This window comes from Ranitomeya imitator, chromosome 6 (assembly GCF_032444005.1).
Source record: "Ranitomeya imitator isolate aRanImi1 chromosome 6, aRanImi1.pri, whole genome shotgun sequence".
NCBI lineage: Eukaryota > Metazoa > Chordata > Amphibia > Anura > Dendrobatidae > Ranitomeya > Ranitomeya imitator.
In genome coordinates, this window is record NC_091287.1 from 24,983,297 (window position 1) to 25,009,515 (window position 26,219).

General features: G+C 47.1%; 1 protein-coding gene across 10 annotated transcripts in view; it reads right to left on the reverse strand.

Moving 5' to 3' along the window:
* The window catches only part of PHF14 (PHD finger protein 14), a 263,915-nt gene that overhangs the window by 195,865 nt on the left and 41,831 nt on the right, over positions 1-26,219 (reverse strand). For 7 of the 10 annotated variants that reach the window (XR_011313933.1, XR_011313934.1, XM_069729334.1 and 4 more), the window contains exons 7-11: positions 19,191-19,328; positions 15,519-15,665; positions 13,933-14,227; positions 8,787-8,893; positions 7,150-7,245 (exon numbers count right to left, since the gene is read on the reverse strand). Coding sequence is in view for 7 of the 10 variants with exons in the window: in XM_069729334.1 (XP_069585435.1) it covers positions 7,150-7,245; positions 8,787-8,893; positions 13,933-14,227; positions 15,519-15,665; positions 19,191-19,328 (783 nt within the window). In the remaining 3 variants the exon portion in view is untranslated. The remainder of the gene's footprint in view (positions 1-7,149; positions 7,246-8,786; positions 8,894-13,932; positions 14,228-15,518; positions 15,666-19,190; positions 19,329-26,219) is intronic. The other 3 variants (XR_011313935.1, XM_069729337.1, XM_069729335.1) reach the window with 1 other exon arrangement.

Sequence of the window (26,219 nt, forward strand, 5' to 3'; positions counted from 1 at the left end):
CAGCAGGACACCATTTTTTTTCTTTAATTCTGCTACCAGAGATAGAGACAATCACGGTAATTAAGAATCTTTCTTTTTTTTTTAGGTTCTGACTAGTACAACAGCCGGGATCGTGGCCACTGTTCACCACCGTATCGTTTTCCTTGGCCACTTCCCTGATTTTTTACAGTATTTATTTATACCCTTTTCAGGATACAAAAATTTGTAAACAAAAGGCAAAAAAAGTGTAAATATGTGGAGATAGATTATAACAACGAGCAAGAGATGCAACAAAAAAAAAATGAATAAAAACATCCAAGAAATGGTGAGGGCATCATTTAAAGAAAATAGGTACTGCATCATGTACATGTAATATAGTATTAAAGTTGCCACAAAAGTCAAACTACGCTGAACTAGCAGGTCTTGGTGTCTTCACATTAATATGGCGGTAGACATTACTACGGTTTAATTAGTGATGTGAAAAATAAACATTGGCCGACCAAGGTGTGATATTGAATAATGCCTGTGGATGACCAAGGTATGAAAGGACGACCAAGGTATGAAAGGACGACCAAGGTATGAAATTAAACAATGCCTATGGCTGACTGTTGTGAATTCTGTGGCAGAGTTCACTCCTGTGGTCACAAGTGGTACTTCGGCTGATTCTCTCTGGGAGCTTCCGTTTGTGGAGGAAAGTGGTACTGCAGCTTCTGAGTTTCCTCCCTCAGGTGATCTGGTGAGGTCGTTAGCTGCTTCTCTACTTAACTCCACCTAATGCTTTGATTCATGCTTCCTGTCAATGTTCCAGTGTTGGACTTGTGTTTCTCTGGATCATTCCTGTGGCCTGCTGCTCTGCATAGCTAAGTGCTTCTTTGCTATTTGTTGCTATTTTTTCTGTCCAGCTTGTCTATTTGTTTTGCTGGAAGCTCTGGGACGCAAGGGGTGTACCTCTGTGCCGTTAGTTCGGTACGGAGGGTCTTTTTGCCCCCTTTGCGTGGTTTTCTTTAGGGTTTTGTGTAGACCGCAAAGTTATCTTTCCTATCCTCGTTCTGTCTAGAATATCGGGCCTCACTTTGCTGAATCTATTTCATCCCTACGTTTGTCTTTTCATCTTACTCACAGTCATTATATGTGGGGGGCTGCCTTTTCCTTTGGGGTATTTCTCTGAGGCAAGGTAGGCTTATTTTTCTATCTTCAGGCTAGTTAGTTTCTCAGGCTGTGCCGAGTTGCATAGAGAGCGTTAGGCGCAATCCACGGCTGCCTCTAGTTGTGTTTGGAGAGGATTAGGAATTGCGGTCTGCAGAGTTCCCACGTCTCAGAGCTCGTTCTGTTATTTTGGGTTGTTGTCAGATCACTGTGTGTGCTCTGATCGCTATGTACATTGTGTTCCTGAATTGCCTATCACAACAGCTGACCAAAGCGTGAAAGTAAACTGTGTCCTACAAACTCCATGCTCTGCCAATGTCACAGGTAAACTATTCCCGACCAATTTTTTTGTTCAGATTAGTCGATATTTTTTCAGACAATCTTTTTCCACTAAATAATTTGATCAAATTGCCATTTTACCAAAAATGTTTTTTATGGTTACACATAAGCTTAAAAGTGAGTATTCGTGTAATGGTAGAAAAGGGGAATCCTACGCTGCAGAACCCCTTTGCATCCTCGCCTTATTATTGCAGAAACCATTTTAGCGATTATTCCTCTACAGACACACTTGCCCAGTGGGAGAAGATATCGGCACAAGTCCTCTCCTAAACTCCCAGCCAGTCCCCGAATCACTACTTTATTTTCCCAAACTCCATGTCTGACGCTCCCCCCCGAGACCCTGACGTATCATCACCGCTGCGTCTTATTACCCCCCCCACTTCTCGTGTAGAGCTCCTTTAAGGACTGAGCCGATAGTTTCCCTTATTCTGAGTTGATGGATGCAAAGTATTCGTGTTGGTGATTGTAATTGTCAGAAAAGCTGCTCGGTAAGGAAAAGACCGGTAGCCAAAGTAGATGTAGCCAAATTGGCACGGCCGAGGAAATTTCACTCCGGCTGATTAAATCAATGGAAAGGCTGAGCAGGAAAACGTCAGCGCGACTTCAAGTCAGATTTTTTTTTCTTTTAACAAAAAAATAATCTAAAAAATCAATGTACTTTCTTCTGTAATAGCTAAATGCAGAGATTACCGACAACTGATTATGTACAACTGAGGATTGTGAACAACCTGGACAAAAACAAATATAGTAGTTATATTCTTGTACATAGGGGCAGTATTATAGTAGTTATATTCTTGTATATAGGAGCAGTATTATAGTAGTTATATTCTTGTACATAGGAGCAGTATTATAGTAGTTATATTCTTGTATATAGGAGCAGTATTATAGTAGTTATATTCTTGTACATAGGAGCAGTATTATAGTAGTTATATTCTTGTACATAGGTGCAGTATTATAGTAGTTATATTCTTGTACATAGGAGCAGTATTATAGTAGTTATATTCTTGTACATAGGGGCAGTATTATAGTAGTTATATTCTTGTACAGAGGAGCAGTATTATAGTAGTTATATTCTTGTACAGAGGAGCAGTATTATAGTAGTTATATTCTTTTACATAGGAGCAGTATTATAGTAGTTATATTCTTGTACAGAGGAGCAGTATTATAGTAGTTATATTCTTGTACATAGGAGCAGTATTATAGTAGTTATATTCTTGTACATGGGGCAGTATTATAGTAGTTATATTCTTGTACATGGGGCAGTATTATAGTAGTTATATTCTTGTACATAGGAGCAGTACTATAGTAGTTATATTCTTGTACATGGGGCAGTATTATAGTAGTTATATTCTTGTACATAGGAGCAGTATTATAGTAGTTATATTCTTGTACATGGGGCAGTATTATAGCAGTTATATTCTTGTACAGAGGAGCAGTATTATAGTAGTTATATTCTTGTACATGGGGCAGTATTATAGTAGTTATATTCTTGTACATGGGGCAGTATTATAGTAGTTATATTCTTGTACATGGGGCAGTATTATAGCAGTTATATTCTTGTACAGAGGAGCAGTATTATAGTAGTTATATTCTTGTACATGGGGCAGTATTATAGTAGTTATATTCTTGTACATAGGAGCAGTATTATAGTAGTTATATTCTTGTACATGGGGCAGTATTATAGTAGTTATATTCTTGTACATAGTAGCAGTATTATAGTAGTTATATTCTTGTACATGGGGCAGTATTATAGCAGTTATATTCTTGTACATAGGAGCAGTATTATAGTAGTTATATTCTTGTACATAGGAGCAGTATTATAGTAGTTATATTCTTGTACAGAGGAGCAGTATTATAGCAGTTATATTCTTGTACAGAGGAGCAGTATTATAGTAGTTATATTCTTGTACATGGGGCAGTATTATAGCAGTTATATTCTTGTACATAGGAGCAGTATTATAGTAGTTATATTCTTGTACATAGGGGCAGTATTATAGTAGTTATATTCTTGTACAGAGGAGCAGTATTATAGTAGTTATATTCTTTTACATAGGAGCAGTATTATAGTAGTTATATTCTTGTACAGAGGAGCAGTATTATAGTAGTTATATTCTTGTACATAGGAGCAGTATTATAGTAGTTATATTCTTGTACATGGGGCAGTATTATAGTAGTTATATGCTTGTACATAGGAGCAGTATTATAGTAGTTATATTCTTGTACATGGGGCAGTATTATAGCAGTTATATTCTTGTACATAGGGGCAGTATTATAGTAGTTATATTCTTGTACATAGGGGCAGTATTATAGTAGTTATATTCTTGTACATAGGAGCAGTATTATAGTAGTTATATTCTTGTACATAGGAGCAGTATTATAGTAGTCATATTCTTGTACATAGGAGCAGTATTATAGTAGTTATATTCTTGTACATAGGGGCAGTATTATAGTAGTTATATTCCAGTACATAGGGAGCAGTATTATAGTAGTTATATTCTTCTACATAGGGGCAGTATTATAGTAGTTGTATTCTTGTACATAGGAGTAGTATTATAGTAGTTATATTCTTGTACATAGGGGCAGTATTATAGTAGTTATATTCTAGTACATAGGAGCAGTATTATAGTAGTTATATTCTTGTACATAGGGGCAGTATTATAGTAGTTATATTCTTGTACATAGGGGCAGTATTACAGTAGTTATATTCTTGTACATAGGAGCAGTATTATAGTAGTTATATTCTAGTACATAGGGGCAGTATTATAGTAGTTATATTCTTGTACATAGGGGCAGTATTACAGTAGTTATATTCTTGTACATAGGAGCAGTATTATAGTAGTTATATTCTAGTACATAGGGGCAGTATTATAGTAGTTATATTCTAGTACATAGGGGCAGTATTATAGTAGTTATATTCTTGTACATAGGAGCAGTATTATAGTAGTTATATTCTTGTACATAGGGGCAGTATTACAGTAGTTATATTCTTGTACATAGGAGCAGTATTATAGTAGTTATATTCTAGTACATAGGGGCAGTATTATAGTAGTTATATTCTAGTACATAGGGGCAGTATTATAGTAGTTATATTCTTGTACATAGGAGCAGTATTATAGTAGTTATATTCTTGTACATAGGGGCAGTATTATAGTAGTTATATTCTTGTACATAGGAGCAGTATTATAGTAGTTATATTCTTGTACATAGGAGCAGTATTATAGTAGTTATATTCTTGTACATAGGAGCAGTATTATAGTAGTTATATTCTTGTACATAGGGGCAGTATTATAGGGGAGCAGAAGAGGGACTAGAAGTCTCAGCTATGCATAAAATAGTAGACTTTTACAACTTTTTTCCATTAGTTACTTGGAGAAGAAAACATGAGCAGTTGGAAGTTTTCAGCCTTATAAAACTGAAGATGTCAGTCTGAACGTCAGAACACAAATTCGGAATAACTTTGGACAAGTGATCGGCCTTTGGGGATGTGAGTGGCCATGAACTCCGGCACTGTCACAGGCGAGGGGAGCACGACGTCTGTCGCGCTACATGACAAGTTTGTAAATAAAAATGGCAGAATTCTGAAAGCCGACGGTTACAAGTTTATCCTCTTGATCTATACATAAAAATCCAGTAAAATGTAATGGAATGGAGTTTTCTGGTTTTATGTCAACAATATTTCATCTTCGGTTCAGACAGAAGCAACATTGCTCAACACGGACATAGTAACAGCAAAAGGAAAAGCCGTGCGATGATGGAAATCACAGGATGATGGCGTGTTCGTCATCTGGAAATGATGAAAAAAATGGAAACAAAATATCCTGATTTCTGATCCCGCACCTCCACCCTCGGCTGCTATCACCGAGGTCATTAATGGTCATCTTAGGAAGGTTCTGCCGCTGAACAGAGAGGGGCGAACCCGAAGAGTAAAGTTTGATGTCCGTACTGAACACCTGCTATTCGGGAGCAGACACCAAACACGGACTTGTAACTGATCAGCCGAACCCGCTGAATCCGAATATCCAGGGGGTCCCCCCATCTCTACCACTGAATGCACTTGGTCAAATCATCAAGATCCTCTGCTGGCAGCTCCTGTGTAATCACCGACCAATGACGTCCCTGATGTGCTCTATGGATGCATATCAATTATTTTTATGGCTTAATAAAGGGCCTGCTCTGCCAAAACATTGTGATTTTTCTGTACTAATAAAGCTACCAAAAAGATGACGTCTGGTGCCCTGGTTCACTGATTTACCTGTATTGCTAGAACCTTATGGAGGGTTTCACTTAGTGTGCACAGACAACAGAGTCGTGCACCGAACTCAGCTATTCCAAGAATAAGTATGCAGGGAACACCCTCATAAGACCTGCTGTATACCAAGAACACCCGATAACACTTGCCGTATACAGGGAACACCGCATAAGACCTGATGTAACCCAGGAACACCCAAGACCTGCCGTATAAAGGGAACACACCACAAGACCCGCAGTATACAGGGAACTCCCCACAAGACCTGTCATATACAGGGGACTCCCCACAATAAACGCCGTATACAGGGAACACCTCACAAGACCCGCAGTATACCTGGGAACACCCCACAATAAATGCCGTATACAGGGAACACACCACATAAGACCTGATGTAACCCAGGAACACCCAAGACCTGCCGTATACAGGGAACACCACAAGACCTGCCGTATACAGGGAACTCCACACAAGACCTGCCGTATACAGGGAACTCCACACAAGACCTGCCGTATACAGGGAACTCCACACAAGACCTGCCGTATACAGGGAACTCCACACAAGACCTGCCGTATACAGGGAACTCCACACAAGACCTGCCGTATACAGGGAACTCCACACAAGACCTGCCGTATACAGGGAACTCCCCACAAGACCTGCCGTATACAGGGAACTCCACACAAGACCTGCCGTATACAGGGAACTCCACACAAGACCTGCCGTATACAGGGAACTCCACACAAGACCTGCCGTATACAGGGAACTCCACACAAGACCTGCCGTATACAGGGAACACCCCACAAGACCTGTTGTATACAGGGAACTCCCCACAAGACCTGTTGTATACAGGGAACTCCCCACAAGACCTGTTGTATACAGGGAACTCCCCACAAGACCTGTTGTATACAGGGAACTCCCCACAAGACCTGTTGTATACAGGGAACTCCCCACAAGACCTGTTGTATACAGGGAACTCCCCACAAGACCTGTTGTATACAGGGAACTCCCCACAAGACCTGTTGTATACAGGGAACTCCCCACAAGACCTGTTGTATACAGGGAACTCCCCACAATAAATGCCGTATACAGGGAACACACCACATAAGACCTGATGTAACCCAGGAACACCCAAGACCTGCCGTATACAGGGAACTCCACACAAGACCTGCCATATACAAGGATCAGCCCACAAGACCTGCAGAATACCGGGAACACCCCACAAGACCCGCAGTATACCGGGAACACCCCACAAGACCCGCAGTATACTGGGAACACCCCACAGGACATGCCGTATACCGGGAACACCCCACAAGACCTACAGAATACCGGGAACACCTTTTCCAAGGTAAATAAATTAAATAAATAAATCCAATACATAAATTTGTATAATGTGTATATAAATTATGCAAAGTATATAAATATGTACATAAGAAAAGACATACCTGGCCGGCAACTTTACACATCATGACCCAGATATTCTGCCCCTCACTCCTCAGGTTGCTGCTGACGTTCTGCAGATCATCCAGAGCTTCACAGAGCTACAAATAAAAGAACAGTTCTTGTATTATCCATTGCAATAACATCCATAAATTATGTCCTGTACTAAAGCTGACCTTTTTGGAAGAAAAAGGGCCGTCTTCATGAGAACCGCCACAAGAAAAGTAAAAATGCGCTGCACTGGGGATGGAGATATTCACAGTTATTTTACTTCAGCATTTGGCAGCTCAGTTATTGTGACGAGATCTGAGGCTGTGAATAAAGTGGAGGAGCCATGAAGAACGAACGTGGAGGAGCCATGAAGAACGAACGTGGAGGAGCCATGAAGAACGAACGTGGAGGAGCCATGAAGAACGAACGTGGAGGAGCCATGAAGAACGAACGTGGAGGAGCCATGAAGAACGAACGTGGAGGAGCCATGAAGAACGAACGTGGAGGAGCCATGAAGAACGAACGTGGAGGAGCCATGAAGAACGAACGTGGAGGAGCCATGAAGAACGAACGTGGAGGAGCCATGAAGAACGAACGTGGAGGAGCCATGAAGAACGAACATGGAGGAACCATGAAGAACAAACGTGGAAGAGCCATGAAGAACAAACGTGGAAGAGCCATGAAGAACGAACGTGGAGGAGCCATGAAGAACGAACGTGGAGGAGCCATGAAGAACGAACGTGGAGGAGCCATGAAGAACAAACGTGGAGGAGCCATGAAGAAAGTCACTAATCGAGCAGATCTCCATGTATGGAAAGGACATGGCTACATAATCAGCGTCCAACGGAGGAGGTTTAAATTAGGTGACACTTATCAAGGGTGCAAACACTTTTGCCATTTAGACTTCAACTTTGCATCACTTTCCACCTTAAATCTATTCAGAAATGTAGTGTGTATGTACCAGACAGGTAGGTCTCTCACACAATTAACCCATCGAGCTCCAATCCATTCCTATATATTGTGAACCTCTACATTTACTTTTCATCCAGCCCACCCCTCTCGCGGACAGACCCAGCCCTCCCGCGGATAGACCATATCTCTCAGCTCGGCCCAACCATCTCCATACATTGATCTTGTCTGCATCCAACCATGTAGCTGATATTGATCTTCGCAGATTGGTCCATCTATCGCAGATCTATCCTGTTATCTCTGTATAGCGATCTGAATGCTCGTTGCAGCCATGTATGAGCCACCTCTAGCACAGTCGCACCCATCCACCCTTCTCATACCCATCCACCCTTCTCATGTCTCCCACACACACACATCTATTACAAGTCTCTGATCAGGGACGTCACCGTCCTCTTGGACCCTTTTATAACCGTATTATTTCATTTCTATCTATAGAAACGAGTGAGATGCAGAAGTGATATGGGGACTGCATGGGCTGTGAGTTATCAATGGTCTGTTTTACTGGCGGACACCCCGGAGTCTGGGGCTTGTCATTGTAAAGCCGCTGATAAAGCAGATTTCAAAGGGATAACACAAAATAATCCTTCAAAGCAGAAACACATAAATCACGGCCGGCCGGCACATCTCTGCATTAATATTCCGGGCGGCGAGCGGCGCAGCGCTGATGTGAGACACTACCAACCTTGTTATACTCGATGTGCAGCTTCTCCTGCTCGTTTTCTAATTTGTCCTTTATGTTCTTTTGCTCGGCCATGTTTTCCTGCAACTGCATCATCCGCATATTCCTCTCTGATATACAAAAAAAATATAGAAAAATCACAAAATGCTTTTGATGGGGGCGAAGCTGCAGTGATTGACAGGTGAATGCCAAAATATACACAGGAAATGGCGGGTGAGAGAGATACAGCGGGTGAGCAAGAGACCGAGCAACATAGAGAGACCAGGCCATGGATAGAGGGAGAGAGCGCAGGCCATGGATAAAGAGAGAGAGCGCGGGCCATGGATAGAGGGAGAGAGCACAGGCCATGGATAAAGGGAGAGAGAGCGGGCCATGGATAGAGGGAGAGAGCGCGGGCCATGGATAGAGGGAGAGGGAGAGAGCGCGGGCCATGGATAGATGGAGAGAGCACGGGCCATGGATAGATGGAGAGAGCGCGGGCCATGGATAAAGGGAGAGAGCGCGGGCCATGGATAGAGGGAGAGAGCGCAGGCCATGGATAAAGGGAGAGAGCGCGGGCCATGGATAAAGGGAGAGAGCGCGGGCCATGGATAGAGGGAGAGAGCGCGGGCCATGGATAGAGGGAGAGAGCGCGGGCCATGGATAAAGGGAGAGAGCGCGCGGACCATAGATAGAGGGAGAGAGCGCGCGGGCCATGGATAGAGGGAGAGAGCGCGGGCCATGGATAGAGGGAGAGAGCGCGGGCCATGGATAGAGGGAGAGAGCGTGGGCCATGGATAGAGGGAGAGAGCGCGGGCCATGGATAGAGGAAGAGAGCGCAGGCCATGGATAGAGGAAGAGAGCGCGGGCCATGGATAGAGGGAGAGAGCGCGGGCCATGGATAGGGTGAGAGAGCGTGGGCCATGGATAGAGGGAGAGAGCGCGGGCCATGGATAGAGGCAGAGGGAGAGAGCATGGGCCATGGATAGAGGGAGAGAGCGCGGGCCATGGATAGAGGGAGAGAGCGCAGGCCATGGATAAAGGGAGAGAGCGCGGGCCATGGATAGAGGGAGAGAGCGCGGGCCATGGATAGAAGGGAGAGAGCGCGGGCCATGGATAGAAGGGAGAGAGCGGGCCATGGATAGAAGGGAGAGAGCGCGGGCCATGGATAGAGGGGAAGAGAGCGCGGGCCATGGATAGAGGGAGAGAGCGCGGGCCATGGATAGAGGGAGAGCGTGGGCCATGGATAGAAGGGAGAGAGCGCGGGCCATGGATAGAGGAAGAGAGCGCAGGCCATGGATAGAGGAAGAGAGCGCGGGCCATGGATAGAGGGAGAGAGCGCGGGCCATGGATAGAGGGAGAGAGCGCGGGCCATGGATAAAGGGAGAGAGCGCGCGGACCATAGATAGAGGGAGAGAGCGCGCGGGCCATGGATAGAGGGAGAGAGCGCGGGCCATGGATAGAGGCAGAGGGAGAGAGCATGGGCCATGGATAGAGGGAGAGAGCGCGGGCCATGGATAGAGGGAGAGAGCGCAGGCCATGGATAAAGGGAGAGAGCGCGGGCCATGGATAGAGGGAGAGAGCGCGGGCCATGGATAGAAGGGAGAGAGCGCGGGCCATGGATAGAAGGGAGAGAGCGGGCCATGGATAGAAGGGAGAGAGCGCGGGCCATGGATAGAGGGGAAGAGAGCGTGGGCCATGGATAGAGGGAGAGAGCGTGGGCCATGGATAGAGGGAGAGCGTGGGCCATGGATAGAAGGGAGAGAGCGCGGGCCATGGATAGAAGGGAGAGAGCGCGGGCCATGGATAGAAGGGAGAGAGAGCGGGCCATGGATAGAAGGGAGAGAGAGCGGGCCATGGATAGAAGGGAGAGAGAGCGGGCCATGGATAGAGGCAGAGGGAGAGCGCATGGGCCATGGATAGAGGGAGAGAGCGCGGGCCATGGATAGAGGGAGAGAGCGCGGGCCATGGATAGAGGGAGACAGCCCGGGCCATGGATAGAGGGGAAGAGAGCGTGGGCCATGGATAGAGGGAGAGAGCGCGGGCCATGGATAGAGGGAGACAGCCCGGGCCATGGATAGAGGGGAAGAGAGCGCGGGCCATGGATAGAGGGAGAGAGCGCGGGCCATGGATAGAGGGAGAGAGCGCGGGCAATGGATAGAGGGGAAGAGAGCGTGGGCCATGGATAGAGGGAGAGAGCGCGGGCCATGGATAGAGGGGAAGAGAGCGTGGGCCATGGATAGAGGGAGAGAGTGCGGGCCATGTATAAAGGGAGAGAGCGCGGGCCATGTATAAAGGGGGAGAGCGCGGGCCATGGATAAAGGGAGAGAGCGCGGGCCATGGATAGAGGGGAAGAGAGCGTGGGCCATGGATAGAGGGAGAGAGCGCGGGCCATGTATAAAGGGAGAGAGCGCGGGCCATGTATAAAGGGGGAGAGCGCGGGCCATGGATAAAGGGAGAGAGCGCGGGCCATGGATAAAGGGAGAGAGCGCGGGCCAAGGATAGAGGGAGAGAGCGCAGGCCATGGATAAAGGGAGAGAGCGCGGGCCATAAATAGAGGGAGAGAGCGCGGGCCATAAATAGAGGGAGAGAGCGCAGGCCATGGATAGAGGGAGAGAGCGCGGGCCATAGATAGAGGGAGAGAGCGCGGGCCATGGATAGAGGGAGAGAGCGCGGACCATGGATAGAGGGAGAAAGCGCGGGCCATGGATAGAGGGAGAAAGCGCAGGCCATGGATAGAAGGAGAGAGCACAGGCCATGGATAGAGGGAGAGAGCGCGGGCCATGGATAGAGGGAGAGAGCGCAGGCCATGGATAGAGGGAGAGAGCGCGGGCCATGGATAGAGGAAGAGAGCGCAGGCCATGGATAGAGGAAGAGAGCGCGGGCCATGGATAGAGGGAGAGAGCGCGGGCCATGGATAGAGGCAGAGGGAGAGAGCATGGGCCATGGATAGAGGGAGAGAGCGCGGGCCATGGATAGAGGGAGAGAGCGCAGGCCATGGATAAAGGGAGAGAGCGCGGGCCATGGATAGAGGGAGAGAGCGCGGGCCATGGATAGAAGGGAGAGAGCGCGGGCCATGGATAGAAGGGAGAGAGCGGGCCATGGATAGAAGGGAGAGAGCGCGGGCCATGGATAGAGGGGAAGAGAGCGTGGGCCATGGATAGAGGGAGAGAGCGCAGGCCATGGATAAAGGGAGAGAGCGCGGGCCATAAATAGAGGGAGAGAGCGCGGGCCATAAATAGAGGGAGAGAGCGCAGGCCATGGATAGAGGGAGAGAGCGCGGGCCATAGATAGAGGGAGAGAGCGCGGGCCATGGATAGAGGGAGAGAGCGCGGACCATGGATAGAGGGAGAAAGCGCGGGCCATGGATAGAGGGAGAAAGCGCAGGCCATGGATAGAAGGAGAGAGCACAGGCCATGGATAGAGGGAGAGAGCGCGGGCCATGGATAGAGGGAGAGAGCGCAGGCCATGGATAGAGGGAGAGAGCGCGGGCCATGGATAGAGGAAGAGAGCGCAGGCCATGGATAGAGGAAGAGAGCGCGGGCCATGGATAGAGGGAGAGAGCGCGGGCCATGGATAGAGGCAGAGGGAGAGAGCATGGGCCATGGATAGAGGGAGAGAGCGCGGGCCATGGATAGAGGGAGAGAGCGCAGGCCATGGATAAAGGGAGAGAGCGCGGGCCATGGATAGAGGGAGAGAGCGCGGGCCATGGATAGAGGCAGAGGGAGAGAGCATGGGCCATGGATAGAGGGAGAGAGCGCGGGCCATGGCTAGAGGGAGAGAGCGCGGGCCATGGATAGAGGCAGAGGGAGAGAGCATGGGCCATGGATAGAGGGAGAGAGCGCGGGCCATGGATAGAGGGAGAGAGCGCGGGCCATGGATAGAGGGAGAGAGCGCGGGCCATGGATAGAGGGAGAGAGCGCGGGCCATGGATAGAGGGAGAGAGCGCGGGCCATGGATAGAGGGAGAGAGCGCGGGCCATGGATAGGGTGAGAGATCGTGGGCCATGAATAGGGTGAGAGATCGTGGGCCATGAATAGAGGGAGTGAGAGAGCACGGCCATGGATAGGGAGAGAGCATGGGCCATGGATAGAGGGAGAGAGCGCAGGCCATGGATAGAGGGAGAGAGCGCGGGCCATGGATAGGGTGAGAGATCGTGGGCCATGAATAGAGGGAGTGAGAGAGCACGGCCATGGATAGGGAGAGAGCATGGGCCATGGTTAGAGAGACAGAGCGCGGGCCATGGATAGAGGGAGAAAGAGAGAGAGAGCGGGCCATGGATAGAGGGAGAAAGAGAGAGAGCGCGGGCCATGGATAGAGGGAGAGAGCGCGGGCCATGGATAGAGGGAGAGAAAGCACGCGGGCCACAGATAGAGACAGAGGGAGAGAGAGGGCAGGTCAGGATAGAGGAAGAGAAGGATGAAAGAAACTGAAAAATAAAATAATGGGAAAGAGGGTAATGGAGTAAGCAAGGAGGATGAGTAGTGTGAGAGCCATGGAAACAGGCAGCAAGCTAGAAGGAGAAGAGACGCGGAGGAGGGACAAGACAGACGGCGGAGGAGGGACAAGACAGACGGCGGAGGAGGGACAAGACAGACGGCGGAGGAGGGACAAGACAGACGGCGGAGGAGGGACAAGACAGACGGCGGAGGAGGGACAAGACAGACGGCGGAGGAGGGACAAGACAGACGACGGAGGAGGGACAAGACAGACGGCGGAGGAGGGACAAGACAGACGGCGGAGGAGGGACAAGACAGACGGCGGAGGAGGGACAAGACAGACGGCGGAGGAGGGACAAGACAGACGGCGGAGGAGGGACAAGACAGACGGCGGAGGAGGGACAAGACAGACGGCGGAGGAGGGACAAGACAGACGGCGGAGGAGGGACAAGACAGACGGCGGAGGAGGGACAAGACAGACGGCGGAGGATGGACAAGACAGACGGCGGAGGAGGGACAAGACAGACGGCGGAGGAGGGACAAGACAGACGGCGGAGGAGGGACAAGACAGACGGCGGAGGAGGGACAAGACAGACGGCGGAGGAGGACAAGACAGACGGCGGAGGAGGACAAGAAAGACGGCGGAGGAGGACACGAGAGATGGCGGAGGAGGACAAGAAAGACGGCGGAGGAGGACACGAGAGACGGCGAGGGGAACAAACTCCTCTTACCCAGGTAGTAGTTGACAAAGTCTGCAGTGAGCGCGGGCTGCTTGTGCTTCCTCCTGCCATCTACACTGGAGCTGGTGTCTGAATTATCCACCGGGAAGATGTCTGTGCTGATCCCCATCAGTTCGGCTTTGCGCATCAGTTTCCGTATGGCAGAGGCGCTGCTGGTCAGCGGGCGCGGCAGCTTCTCTCTCGGGACCCAGGCTTGGGGTCTCGTATTACGAGTCAGCTCCGACTTCACTCTGTACTGCTGTAATCGGGTGGAGATCCGAGCCTGAAGAGATACAGAAACGGTTCCCTAAGAAACCATCAGCAGATTATAGGCTGTAACTCATGAAGATCGGGGATGGGATGATGACTACAAAATGTCACAAAACAGACGGATTATATGTCAGTTCCCCGCTGTCCCTAACACACATTAATTCAGATTATTACAGCTACACTGTGGACACTCTGCAATATAAAATTATTATATCAGACCATTATATTTTATGCTCTGAGGTTTACAATAGACCATGTGGCACTACGACACCATCAGCAGAATAGTGAGTGCAGCTCTGGAGTATAATACAGGATGTAACTCAGGATCAGTAATGTAATGTATGTACACAGTGACTGCACCAGCAGAATAGTGAGTACAGCTCTGGAGTATAATACAGGATGTAACTCAGGATCAGTAATGTAATGTATGTACACAGTGACTGCACCAGCAGAATAGTGAGTACAGCTCTGCGGTATAATACAGGATGTAACTCAGGATTAGTAATGTAATGTATGTACACAGTGACTGCACCAGCAGAATAGTGAGTGCAGCTGCACCAGCAGAATAGTGAGTGCAGCTCTGGAGTATAATACAGGATGTAACTCAGGATCAGTAATGTAATGTAGGTACACAGTGACTGCACCAGCAGAATAGTGAGTGCAGCTCTGGAGTATAATACAGGATATAACTCAGGATCAGTAATGTAATGTATGTACACAGTAACTGCACCAGCAGAATAGTGAGTGCAGCTCTGGGGTATAATACAGGATATAACTCAGGATCAGTAATGTAATGTATGTACACAGTGACTGCACCAGCAGAATAGTGAGCGCAGCTCTGGGGTATAATACAGGATGTAACTCAGGATCAGTAATGTAATGTATGTACACAGTGACTGCACCAGCAGAATAGTGAGTGCAGCTCTGGGGTATAATGCAGGATGTAACTCAGGATCAGTAATGTAATGTATGTACACAGTGACTGCACCAGCAGAATAGTGAGTGCAGCTCTGGGGTATAATGCAGGATGTAACTCAGGATCAGTAATGTAATGTATGTACACAGTGACTGCACCAGCAGAACAGTGAGTGCAGCTCTGGAGTATAATACAGGATGCAATGAACATGTTGTGGCATCATATGATTAGATTGACATTCAGAGGCTTAATGAAGCGTTTGTAATTTTATGCAGACTAAATATATGCTCCCATTCAAAGACTCCTATGATCAAACATAACAAGTCCCCGGTGAAGTGAATGACCTTAGCTGTGGATTTGCGGATGCTGCGCCTCTTTTCATGGGGAATTATCACTGACGATCCATTAATACCTGCGCTTCTGGCGTGAGATGCTTCTCCCTTTCCTTCAAGGACACTTTGCAGTAGGACTGTAGAGCCAGATAGTTTTTCCTCTTCCATTTTCTGTCGAAGCGGTCTGCGTGCTGCTTGCAATAGGCAAAGAAAGGATCCGCGATCTCCTGCCGGAAGAGATTAAGAGTCGCCGGTGACATTCCTATTCAGGTGGTGGATGTACATTATATGTGGCCCTGCGTGGGGCGCCAGCTGCACTTCTATACTTGCTGACTGTTTTTACTATATGTAAGCAGTGATGCAGGGTAAAGCATCTCCCCATTGGGTGTCTGCAGAGTAGGCAGCGCAGCTAGAGGAAGAACCAAGAAAGGGACAACGAAGCTGCAACATGGGGTAGTGAGCTATAGGGAAGGCAAGCAACCATAGGAATGGATGGGGAATAGGCATGAAACTCGATTTACACTTTATGATTATTGTGAACATTGCAAGATGATTGCTAAATGCACATCTAAATGGGCTGCTGATCATAACACAAAAGAGCAAAACTCTTGTTTGTAGGGTGAAATGAACTTCTGGTTTGCACTAAAGATGATGGTTCCCTGCAGCACATTTCCTTGTGTAAACAGGACCTGTGCTGCCGAGAACAATGGCAGCTTATGTACACTGAGTGATTTATTACATCTGTGTACATAGGCCACAACAGCCAATCAGCAAGCAAGTAGTTTAGTGCCGCCAGTCTGCAGGTGTAAAGGGGCTCTAGCAGCAAACAAGTAGCTGTTTAGTGCCGCCGGTCTGCAGGTGTAAAGGGGCTCTAGCAGCAAACAAGTAGCTGTTTAGTGCCGCGAGTCTGCAGGTGTAAAGGGGCTCTAGCGACAAACAAGTAGCTGTTTAGTGCCGCCAGTCTGCAGGTGTAAAGGGGCTCTAGCAGCAAACAAGTAGCTGTTTAGTGCCGCCGGTCTGCAGGTGTAAAGGGGCTCTAGCGACAAACAAGTAGCTGTTTAGTGCCGCCAGTCTGCAGGTGTAAAGGGGCTCTAGCGACAAACAAGTAGCTGTTTAGTGCCGCCAGTCTGCAGGTGTAAAGGGGCTCTAGCAGCAAACAAGTAGCTGTTTAGTGCCGCCAGTCTGCAGGTGTAAAGGGGCTCTAGCGGCAAACAAGTAGCTGTTTAGTGCCGCCAGTCTGCAGATGGAAAGGGGCTCTTGTAGCAAACAAATAGCCGTTTAGTGCCGACGGTCTGCGGGTGTTAAGGGACTCTAGCGGCAAACAAGTAGCCGTTTAGTGCCGCCGGTCTGCGGGTGTTAAGGGAGTCTAGCGGCAAACAAGTAGCCGTTTAGTGCCGCCGGTCTGCAGGTGTAAAGGGGCTGTAGCAGCAAACAAGTAGCCGTTTAGTGCCGCTAGTCTGCAGGTGTAAAGGGGCTCTAGCAGCAAACAAGTAGTCGTTTAGTGACGCCAGTCTGCAGGTGTAAAGGGGCTCTAGCAGCAAACAAGTAGCCGTTTAGTGACGCCGGTCTGCAGGTGTAAAGGGACTCTAGCGGCAAACAAGTAGCTGTTTAGTGCCGCCAGTCTGCAGGTGTAAAGGGGCTCTAGCGACAAACAAGTAGCTGTTTAGTGCCGCCAGTCTGCAGGTGTAAAGGGGCTCTAGCAGCAAACAAGTAGCTGTTTAGTGCCGCCAGTCTGCAGGTGTAAAGGGGCTCTAGCGGCAAACAAGTAGCTGTTTAGTGCCGCCAGTCTGCAGATGGAAAGGGGCTCTTGTAGCAAACAAATAGCCGTTTAGTGCCGACGGTCTGCGGGTGTTAAGGGACTCTAGCGGCAAACAAGTAGCCGTTTAGTGCCGCCGGTCTGCGGGTGTTAAGGGAGTCTAGCGGCAAACAAGTAGCCGTTTAGTGCCGCCGGTCTGCAGGTGTAAAGGGGCTGTAGCAGCAAACAAGTAGCCGTTTAGTGCCGCTAGTCTGCAGGTGTAAAGGGGCTCTAGCAGCAAACAAGTAGTCGTTTAGTGACGCCAGTCTGCAGGTGTAAAGGGGCTCTAGCAGCAAACAAGTAGCCGTTTAGTGACGCCGGTCTGCAGGTGTAAAGGGACTCTAGCGGCAAACAAGTAGCTGTTTAGGGACGCTAGTCTGCAGGTGTAAAGGGGCTCTAGCAGCAAACAAGTAGCCGATTAGTGCCGCTAGTCTGCAGGTGTAAAAGGGCTCTAGCAGCAAACAAGTAGCTGTTTAGTGCCGCCAGTCTGCAGATGTAAAGGGGCTCTAGCAGCAAACAAGTAGCCGTTTAGTGCCGCCAGTCTGCAGGTGTAAAGGGGCTCTAGCAGCAAACAAGTAGCCGTTTAGTGCCGCCAGTCTGCAGGTGTAAAGGGGCTCTAGCAGCAAACAAGTAGCCGTTTAGTGTCGCCAGTCTGCAGGTGTAATGGGGCTCTAGCAGCAAACAAGTAGCCGTTTAGTGACGCTAGTCTGCAGGTGTAAAGGGACTCTAGCAGCAAACAAGTAGCCGTTTAGTGCCGCCAGTCTGCAGGTGTAAAGGAGCTCTAGCAGCAAACAAGTAGCCGTTTAGTGTCGCCAGTCTGCAGGTGTAATGGGGCTCTAGCAGCAAACAAGTAGCCGTTTAGTGACGCTAGTCTGCAGGTGTAAAGGGACTCTAGCAGCAAACAAGTAGCCGATTAGTGACGCTAGTCTGCAGGTGTAAAGGGACTCTAGCAGCAAACAAGTAGCCGATTAGTGCCGCTAGTCTGCAGGTGTAATGGGGCTCTAGCAGCAAACAAGTAGCTGTTTAGTGCCGCCAGTCTGCAGATGTAAAGGGGCTCTAGCAGCAAACAAGTAGCCGTTTAGTGACGCCGGTCTGCAGGTGTAAAGGAGCTCTAGCAGCAAACAAGTAGCTGTTTAGTGCCGCCAGTCTGCAGGTGTAATGGGGCTCTAGCAGCAAACAAGTAGCCGTTTAGTGTCGCCAGTCTGCAGGTGTAAAGGGGCTCTAGCAGCAAACAAGTAGCCGTTTAGTGTCGCCAGTCTGCAGGTGTAATGGGGCTCTAGCAGCAAACAAGTAGCCGTTTAGTGACGCTAGTCTGCAGGTGTAAAGGGGCTCTAGCAGCAAACAAGTAGCAGTTTAGAGCCGCTAGTCTGCAGGTGTAAAGGGGCTCTAGCAGCAAACAAGTAGCCGTTTAGTGACGCTAGTCTGCAGGCTGCAGGTGTAAAGGGGCTCTAGCAGCAAACAAGTAGCCGTTTAGTGACGCCGGTCTGCAGGTGTAAAGTGATCTTAACAAAAGCAAAAAGCCATTGAACAGAAGAGGTGCGATAGGGGCTGAAACAAAAGAGGTGAGAAGACATCATGAAGAGGGTGAGGCTGCATAAAAACAAGGGCGACATAGCAAGAGATGAAAAACCACTGCCACTAATTCAAGAAACTTCCAAGTTTGAAAGTTAAGCAAAAAAGAAGAAAAGTAAAACACATGCAATATAATGGAATAGGGCGAATAACCGGGACGATATGAGAAGTCACGTTTCCACTTAAGTTCGTAAAGCGACATTGGAGCAGCAGCACTTTCATCCCAGGCCATTTACCAGGCAGCCGCACTCTGGGCGATTTTATCCCCTCTGTCTACATCACGGCTTAATTTTTTTTTAGCAGAATGTTTTGCCTTATTTTTTTCTTAATGCTTTGCTTACAATTTGTTAAGCAATCTTCAAAAGAAGTGCGGCGGGTAATTTACCTCTTCGGCGGCGGCTTCTGAGAGCAAGCCTTCCTTCTGGGCACAAGTCACATGAAAGTAAGCTCTGCACATCCCTGCGTCGCAGCTGATACACACTCCTGTCCTGGCGAATCGCGGATCTTCACAGAAGCTGCATTCCTACGGAAAAATGAAAATCTAAGCTCACCACGCCGGATTTACCGCCACATCTGAGGCACAATATCCAGGTGTGCTCAAGCAATGGAGTCACGGGGTAAAAAAAAAAAAAAATCTCTCTAGGAGGGAGGTTCAATCTCAGAGCTGAACGTTTAGAAAATTGATTTCATTGCAAAACACTTTAATGACTGCTGCTGTTTCTCTAAATTTTGCAAGTCACTTTGTAATGCATCTCATTAGAGATAGACGAGAAATCGGCTAGTTTCTCCACATATGAGACACTTTTCCTTTTCCCCCACTAATTCTGGAGGAAAGCTGCTAAAATCCACCAGGATCAAGATAAACCAGCTCACTGAGAGATCAGATTACAGCTGTACAGGCACCTGTAATCTGATCTCTCAGTATGCAGTGTCATCAAGAATCCATATTCAGCAAGTGCATACTGAGAGATCGGATTACAGCTGTACAGGCAGCTGTAATCTGATCTCTCAGTATGCAGTTTCATCAAGAATGCATATTCTTTAACTGCATACTGAGAGATCAGATTACAGCTGCCTGTTTAAGGCTAGTTTCACACTAGCGTTTTGAGGAGCTGCGGACTTCCTCCGTGAAGACCCGCCCTTGGCCGCACCTCTGCTGCTAGCTCCGCCTACTCCTGCATACGGCCGGTGTACCTATCTTTAACATTAGGTACGCAAGTCGTGCCGCTGTATGCAGATGCTTCCGCATGCGTCGTCGACCAGCGTAGAACGCAACTTGTAGTAATTTTTATTACTCCGCATCATCAAAACGACGCATGCGGAAGCATCCGCATACAGCGGCACGACCTGCATACCTAATGTTAAAGATCGGTACACAGGCCGCATGCAGAAGTAGGCGGAGCTAGAGGCAGAGGTGCGGCCGAGGGCGGGGCTTCACAGAGGAAGTCCGCAGCCCTCCGCAGCTCCTCAAAACGCTAGTGTGAAACTAGCCTAAGTCTATGAACACCCATACGTCATTGTTGGAAGACCCTTATAGAAGAATCACTAAACATCGAAAACTCCCAGAATATAAGTTCTTGATGAAAGTGCACAAAAGATGTTCTCGTATCCCTCCTCTCTTTTATTTGTCAGCATTTCAGATTTTAGCCAGTTCCAGAGGCAAACCATCTTGTAGAAATCCACAGAACACGGGGGTTAGTCTTTTGATTATCTCCATTCTTGGATGGTCAACACACCCGACAGGAGGAGTCCTAACAGTCTTTACAGCAGGAGCCTCTCCCCTTTTGATCAGTCAGTTGTCTTACAGCCAGACACAAGATGGTGAGAGGGAAATGTCTGAGCTCCTAAGGCTACGTTCACATTAGCGTCATGCGACGCAGCGTCGCCGACGCACGACAACGCATGCGTCATGCGCCCCTATCTTTATCATTGGGGACGCATGCGTTGCGTTGTCGTGCGTTTTCGGTAAAACGCACAACGCATGCGTCGTTTCACCGCACCTGGGTGGCGTCGGAGACGCTACCTTGTTGCATTTTTCTAGCGTCCAAAAAACGCACGCGTCGCACTTGCGTCGCTCGTGCGTCGTCAATGCGTTCAATTTCCCATTGAAACCTATTGACAACGCACTTGCGTCGCGGGTGTGCGTCGTGCGTGCGTTGTGCGACGCATGCGTCGTTAGATAAAATGAAACAAAAAAGTGTCTAGACAGTGCAAACAGTGAGAAAAACATCCCCCATATATAAAGAAAATGTTGGATTGTTTGTCACTTCTGCTGCAGGCTACACATCAGACTAGACTGTCTTTTCATCCGCTGTCCAGAGATGTAAGTATAGAATGATTCTGTGCATTTTCTCCATGTTTTTTAACCCCTTAGTGACGGAGCCAAATTTTTGAAATCTGACCAGTGTCACTTTATGTGGTAATAACTCTGGAATGCTTCAACAAAGGCCAGTGATTTTGAGAATGTTTTTCCGTGACACATTATACTTTATGATAATGGTAAATTTAGGTTGTCATGCTTTGTGTTTATTTATAAAAAGTATCAGAAATTTGAAAAAAATGTTAAAAAAGTAGCAATTTTCAAACTTTGAATGATTATCCCTTTAATCCCGATAGTCATACCACAGCAAAACATTAATAAATAACATTTCCCACATGTCGGCTTTACATCAGCACCATTTGAAAAATGTTATTTTATTTTGTTAGGATTTTAGGAGGTTTAAAAATGTAGCAACAATTTAAATTTTTTTCAAGGAAATTTACAAAATCTATTTTTTTAGGGACCTATCCATGTTTGAAGTGAATTTGGGGGTCCTATATATAGGGAAATCCCCACAAGTGATACCATTTTAAAAACAGCACCCCCTGACATATTGAAAACTGCAGTCAGGTAGTTTGTTAACCCTTCGGGTGATTTTCAGGAATTAATGCAAAATGGCATGAGAAAAATGAAAATGTGTATTTTTACCACCTAAATGTCACTAACTTCTGAACAGATTACTACAGCCTACAGACTCTAAGGCCGCTATTTGGTTGTGAATTGCCAAGACAAACATCAGGACCGCACAATCACGATCTGAGACCACCAATTTGGATAAAGAGGAAACCCCCACACTCTGTTATCCATTTATAATGATGTAGTCACTACTGACAGCAGCATCTAAGGGGTTAAATAGATTTGGACGGTGCAAACACTGATCATGGCTGATGCAGCAAGTTGTCAGCTATAGTGGACAGCCGACAGCTGCTGGATTGTCACCTGTATGGGGATGTAAGTCTCTTATCTCAGGTCAGTTAAAAGGCGTATTGGCGGTCACTAAGGGGTTAAAATTATTTTTGCAAGTTGTGTTTTATATTCTGCACTGTGGTTAAAGATATTGTGGTATTTTTAGTCTGGTTGTGACGTATGGCGTTGTATAGGATGGCGTTTCATTGTCTGCGGCCTTGATTATTGTTACAGGATAGATTTTTCGTTTCCATTTTTTGGTTTGGTGGTGTTTTTTGTATTCAGTTGTGATGTTTTATTCTTGCGTTATATGATGGCGTTTAATAGTCTCCGGCCCTGTCGATTTTATTGTAAAGTATGGTAGTATAGAATGATTCTGCGCCCTTTTATTACATTTATTAATTTTTTATTGCAAGTTGTGTATTATGTTCAGCACTGTGGTTGTGTAAAGACATTGTTGTATGTTTCTGGTTGTGCTGTATGGCGTTGTATGGCCCTTTTATTGTCTCCGTCCCTGTCGGTTTTATTGTAAATTATGGTATAGAATGATTCTGCGCCCTGTTATTAAATGTAATAATTTATATTGCAAGTTGTGTATTATGTTCAGCACTGTGGTTGTGTAAAGACATTGTTGTATGTTTTCTGGTTGTGATGTATGGCGTTGTATGGCCCTTTTATTGTCTCCGTCCCTGTCGGTTTTATTGTAAAGTACGGTGTGTTATTAATGTTTCTGCCCTAAATTTTTGGGGGTTGTTAATTTTTTACTTTCAAAAAACTATTGTGTTTTTTGTGTTGCTCCGTGCATACTGTACTTTTTAAAAAAAACAAAACAAAACACTCTTTTGGGATTACTACATAGGGTCTGTTGTAGATTAGTTTTCTTATCTTTAGGCTTTTGTACTCTGGCATTGGGTTGTCTCTGCCATTGTTTCTTTAATTTAATCAATGTGGCAGTGTTGTTTGCTCAGCGTTAGTTCAGTTGGAGTGCAATGTTCTTTGTGGTTTTTTTATTTTTATTTATTGCTGGATTGTGCATAGGAGCATAGTATCAATGTTATTTTGTTCTTTATTTCAGAATTGCATTAGTCATGGCCAGCGGCAGCGATTCCAGCCACACCCCACCGCTGAGGAGTCCGGTGAGTACATGATCTACTATTGCTTACTATATTCGCTGTCATTTGTAGTAGGTTCACTCAACTTTTTGGTCAACTATTTTGCAGGCTTCTTCAAGTGAGGAGGAGAACCAGGAGGAAGAGAGGGAGCAGCAGCAGGGACCACGGGGCCAAGCTGTGGCTGCAGGACGGAGAGTAAGTATTTATTTCAAACCTTTTCTTTTTTTTTTTTTTATTTTTTTGTTTTTGCGGTTATGGGGGGTGGTGGGAGGTTGTGGTGTTGTGTGTAGTAGGTGGCGGTGGAGGAGGTAGGGACCATTGTTTTTATCTTTCAAACATTAATATTTCCCATTTTTTCTAGGTTTCACAACGGGCCCTGGATGAACCACTCAATATTGACATGATGGTGGCATCCATTGAAGCACGGGGCCCGTTGTGGGACAGCCGTGACGACCCCCGGCACGCGGACCAGGGCATATTGCGGCGTCTGTGGATAGAGGTGGCACAATTGCTGTGGGATGGCTTCGACAGCGCTTCCTCCCAGGCCAAAGCTAGTTTCCGTAAGTATTTCCAAAATGCTGCTGTGACCCATCATGCCAGGATTACACAACCGCCTGTGATGTCTTCTATTGGGATTGCACACGGTTGCGTAATAGTTTTCAATATATTATCTAAAACCTTTTTTATTTTTTCAATTTATACACAGTTAAACAATTGAAGACCAGATGGCGCTCCATGAAGGACCGCTTCCGGAGGGGCCTGAAAAAGGAGGGACAGACCCGTAGTGGTGCTGCCGCTTCAAGGACCTCGGTGTACAAGTACAACCGTATACTGCAGTTCCTGCGACCGGTCCTTGAAAGCAGAGAGTAAGTATAGTACCTATGCACACACCTAGTTTTTACAACATGCATATTCACATACTACATTCCAGCCATGTAGCTTATTGCCCAGCCATTTATTTTGGCAAGTACAAAGTATAGAAATGAAGAAAAAAAGGAAAGCTCACCGAGGCGTGAAAAATAAAAAATACATACTTTTATCCACTTCAATCATAAGCAGAGGATGAAACATCAGCACAATACAATAGACACTATCTACGCGTTTCAGGAGACAGGGAACATCCGACCTGAAACGCGTAGATAGTGTTTTTATTGTATTGTGCAGATGTTTCATCCTCTGCTTATGATTGAAGTGAATAAAGTATTTTGTTTTTACTTTTCACGCCTCGTTGACCTAGAATTTTTTATTCATTTCTGGTCTTCTCACACTTGACACAGCGGCTCCCTTCTGGGATTACTACAATGGTGAGCGTGACTTACTAGTTATTTCCCTGAAATCTGAAGTATACAGAACACAGAAAGATAGTAGATTGGCCATGCCCAGGCAATATTTCATAGTGGAGTAGTATAGTGCCTATCCAGGTGTATCCCCGATTTTTTATACACAAAAAAGTAAAATATAATAGATACGGCATACCTTCTACTGCAAGGCAGGTTATGTTCCCATGGTTGATCAGCTCGCAGGACCTGTGATGACGTCTCGGTCACATGACCGTGACGTCATGGCAATTCCAACGTAAGCATAATTGTCTGGCGTTGCAAACCACAACCATGGGTGACTTTTTTGAATAAATAAATGCATTTTTTTTTAATATTTGTGGTGCATATGCAGTGTCAATATTAAAAATAGGTTAATATTAATGGCGGCAATGGATACCTGGCGGTAAAGTTTATTAATGACGCATGTGAAATGTGATATTTAGTATACTAATGGTTTCCTTATGTTTTCACAGAACACACAGCAGCACCTGCGAGACTGTCCGACCCTCTGGAGCGGTCCTTTGTGAAGCGCCATCTGAACAGTCGCAGCCATCCCACAGCGAGAGCAGGTCTGCACCACCACAATCTGGCGAACCGGCAGCCGGTCCATCAGATGTTCCCCTGGCCGAGGCCTCTGGCGCTCCTTCCTTCGGGTCTTCCCGACAGCGTCAGCGGGCCTCGGACAGGGCGCCCATGCCCGAATTTTTACATCTGAGCACCGTATTTCAGAATGGTTTCAAGGCGCTGTGCGATAAAATGTGCAATATCGAACGGCGTCTTGAAAACATCGAAACGGATCTCTCGAGGCCGGCGAAACATTTTTTTACTGCCATTCACAACGGCATGGTTGAACATCTTACGCCGGAACTCCAGATTTCGGTCATGCAGGGCTGCAACAATTTATATGTCAGTGCTCTGCAGCAGGCTCGGGTCATGCAGTCAGCGACAAATATGCCCGCAGTACCATCGCTGGCTGCCATGACTCCGACTCCTGCTGCAGAGCACCACCACAGAGCTCCGCGTGCCGAGGGCCACCGCCACCACAGAACAGAGTCCCAAAGTTCAGAGCCTGACAGGCCTTCAAGGGGACACAGACGGGATGCCGACCCACACCCAAAGGGAGAGAGGAGGAAAAAGAAGAAGAAGAAGACGACGACGACAAGTACTACGACCTTGGCTATGGCTGCTCCCAAAAGTACCACCAGAAAACACTCCGGGTCGACCCGGAGCACACCAAGTACCCAGGCTGGGTCTACACGGAGCACACCCATTACCCAGCCTGGGTCTACAAGGAGTACACCATCACAGCCTGGGTCTACCCGGAGCCGAGTAGCCAGCCAAGGACACTGGTCGTCCCTCCTCCTCCCTCACCTCCTGCTTTGCTAATCTCACCACCATCCACTACCTGGATTGATGTCGGCATCCCGTCTAGTGTGATAGAGTATGCTGCTTCCTCCCCCTCGTCCTCCTCCTCGGTCTCCTCAACACCCCCAAAAAGTGTGGGATATCAATCCCCTTTAATTGCGGATGTTGGTACCCCCTAATAACATTTCCCAATTATTTTTTTTTTGTACCCTAAATAAATGTTTTGTTTTTTTTTAAAAATTAGTTTTTATTGTCTCAAATAAAGTTTGCACCAAATCACACCTTGCGCCGTATACACAAATCTTGTCTTTGTAACACCTGATGTGCAATGTCTGACAATATTTATCAATTTGTTTTTTTCATTGTTTTATAGGGCTGTCGCTCATTGTACT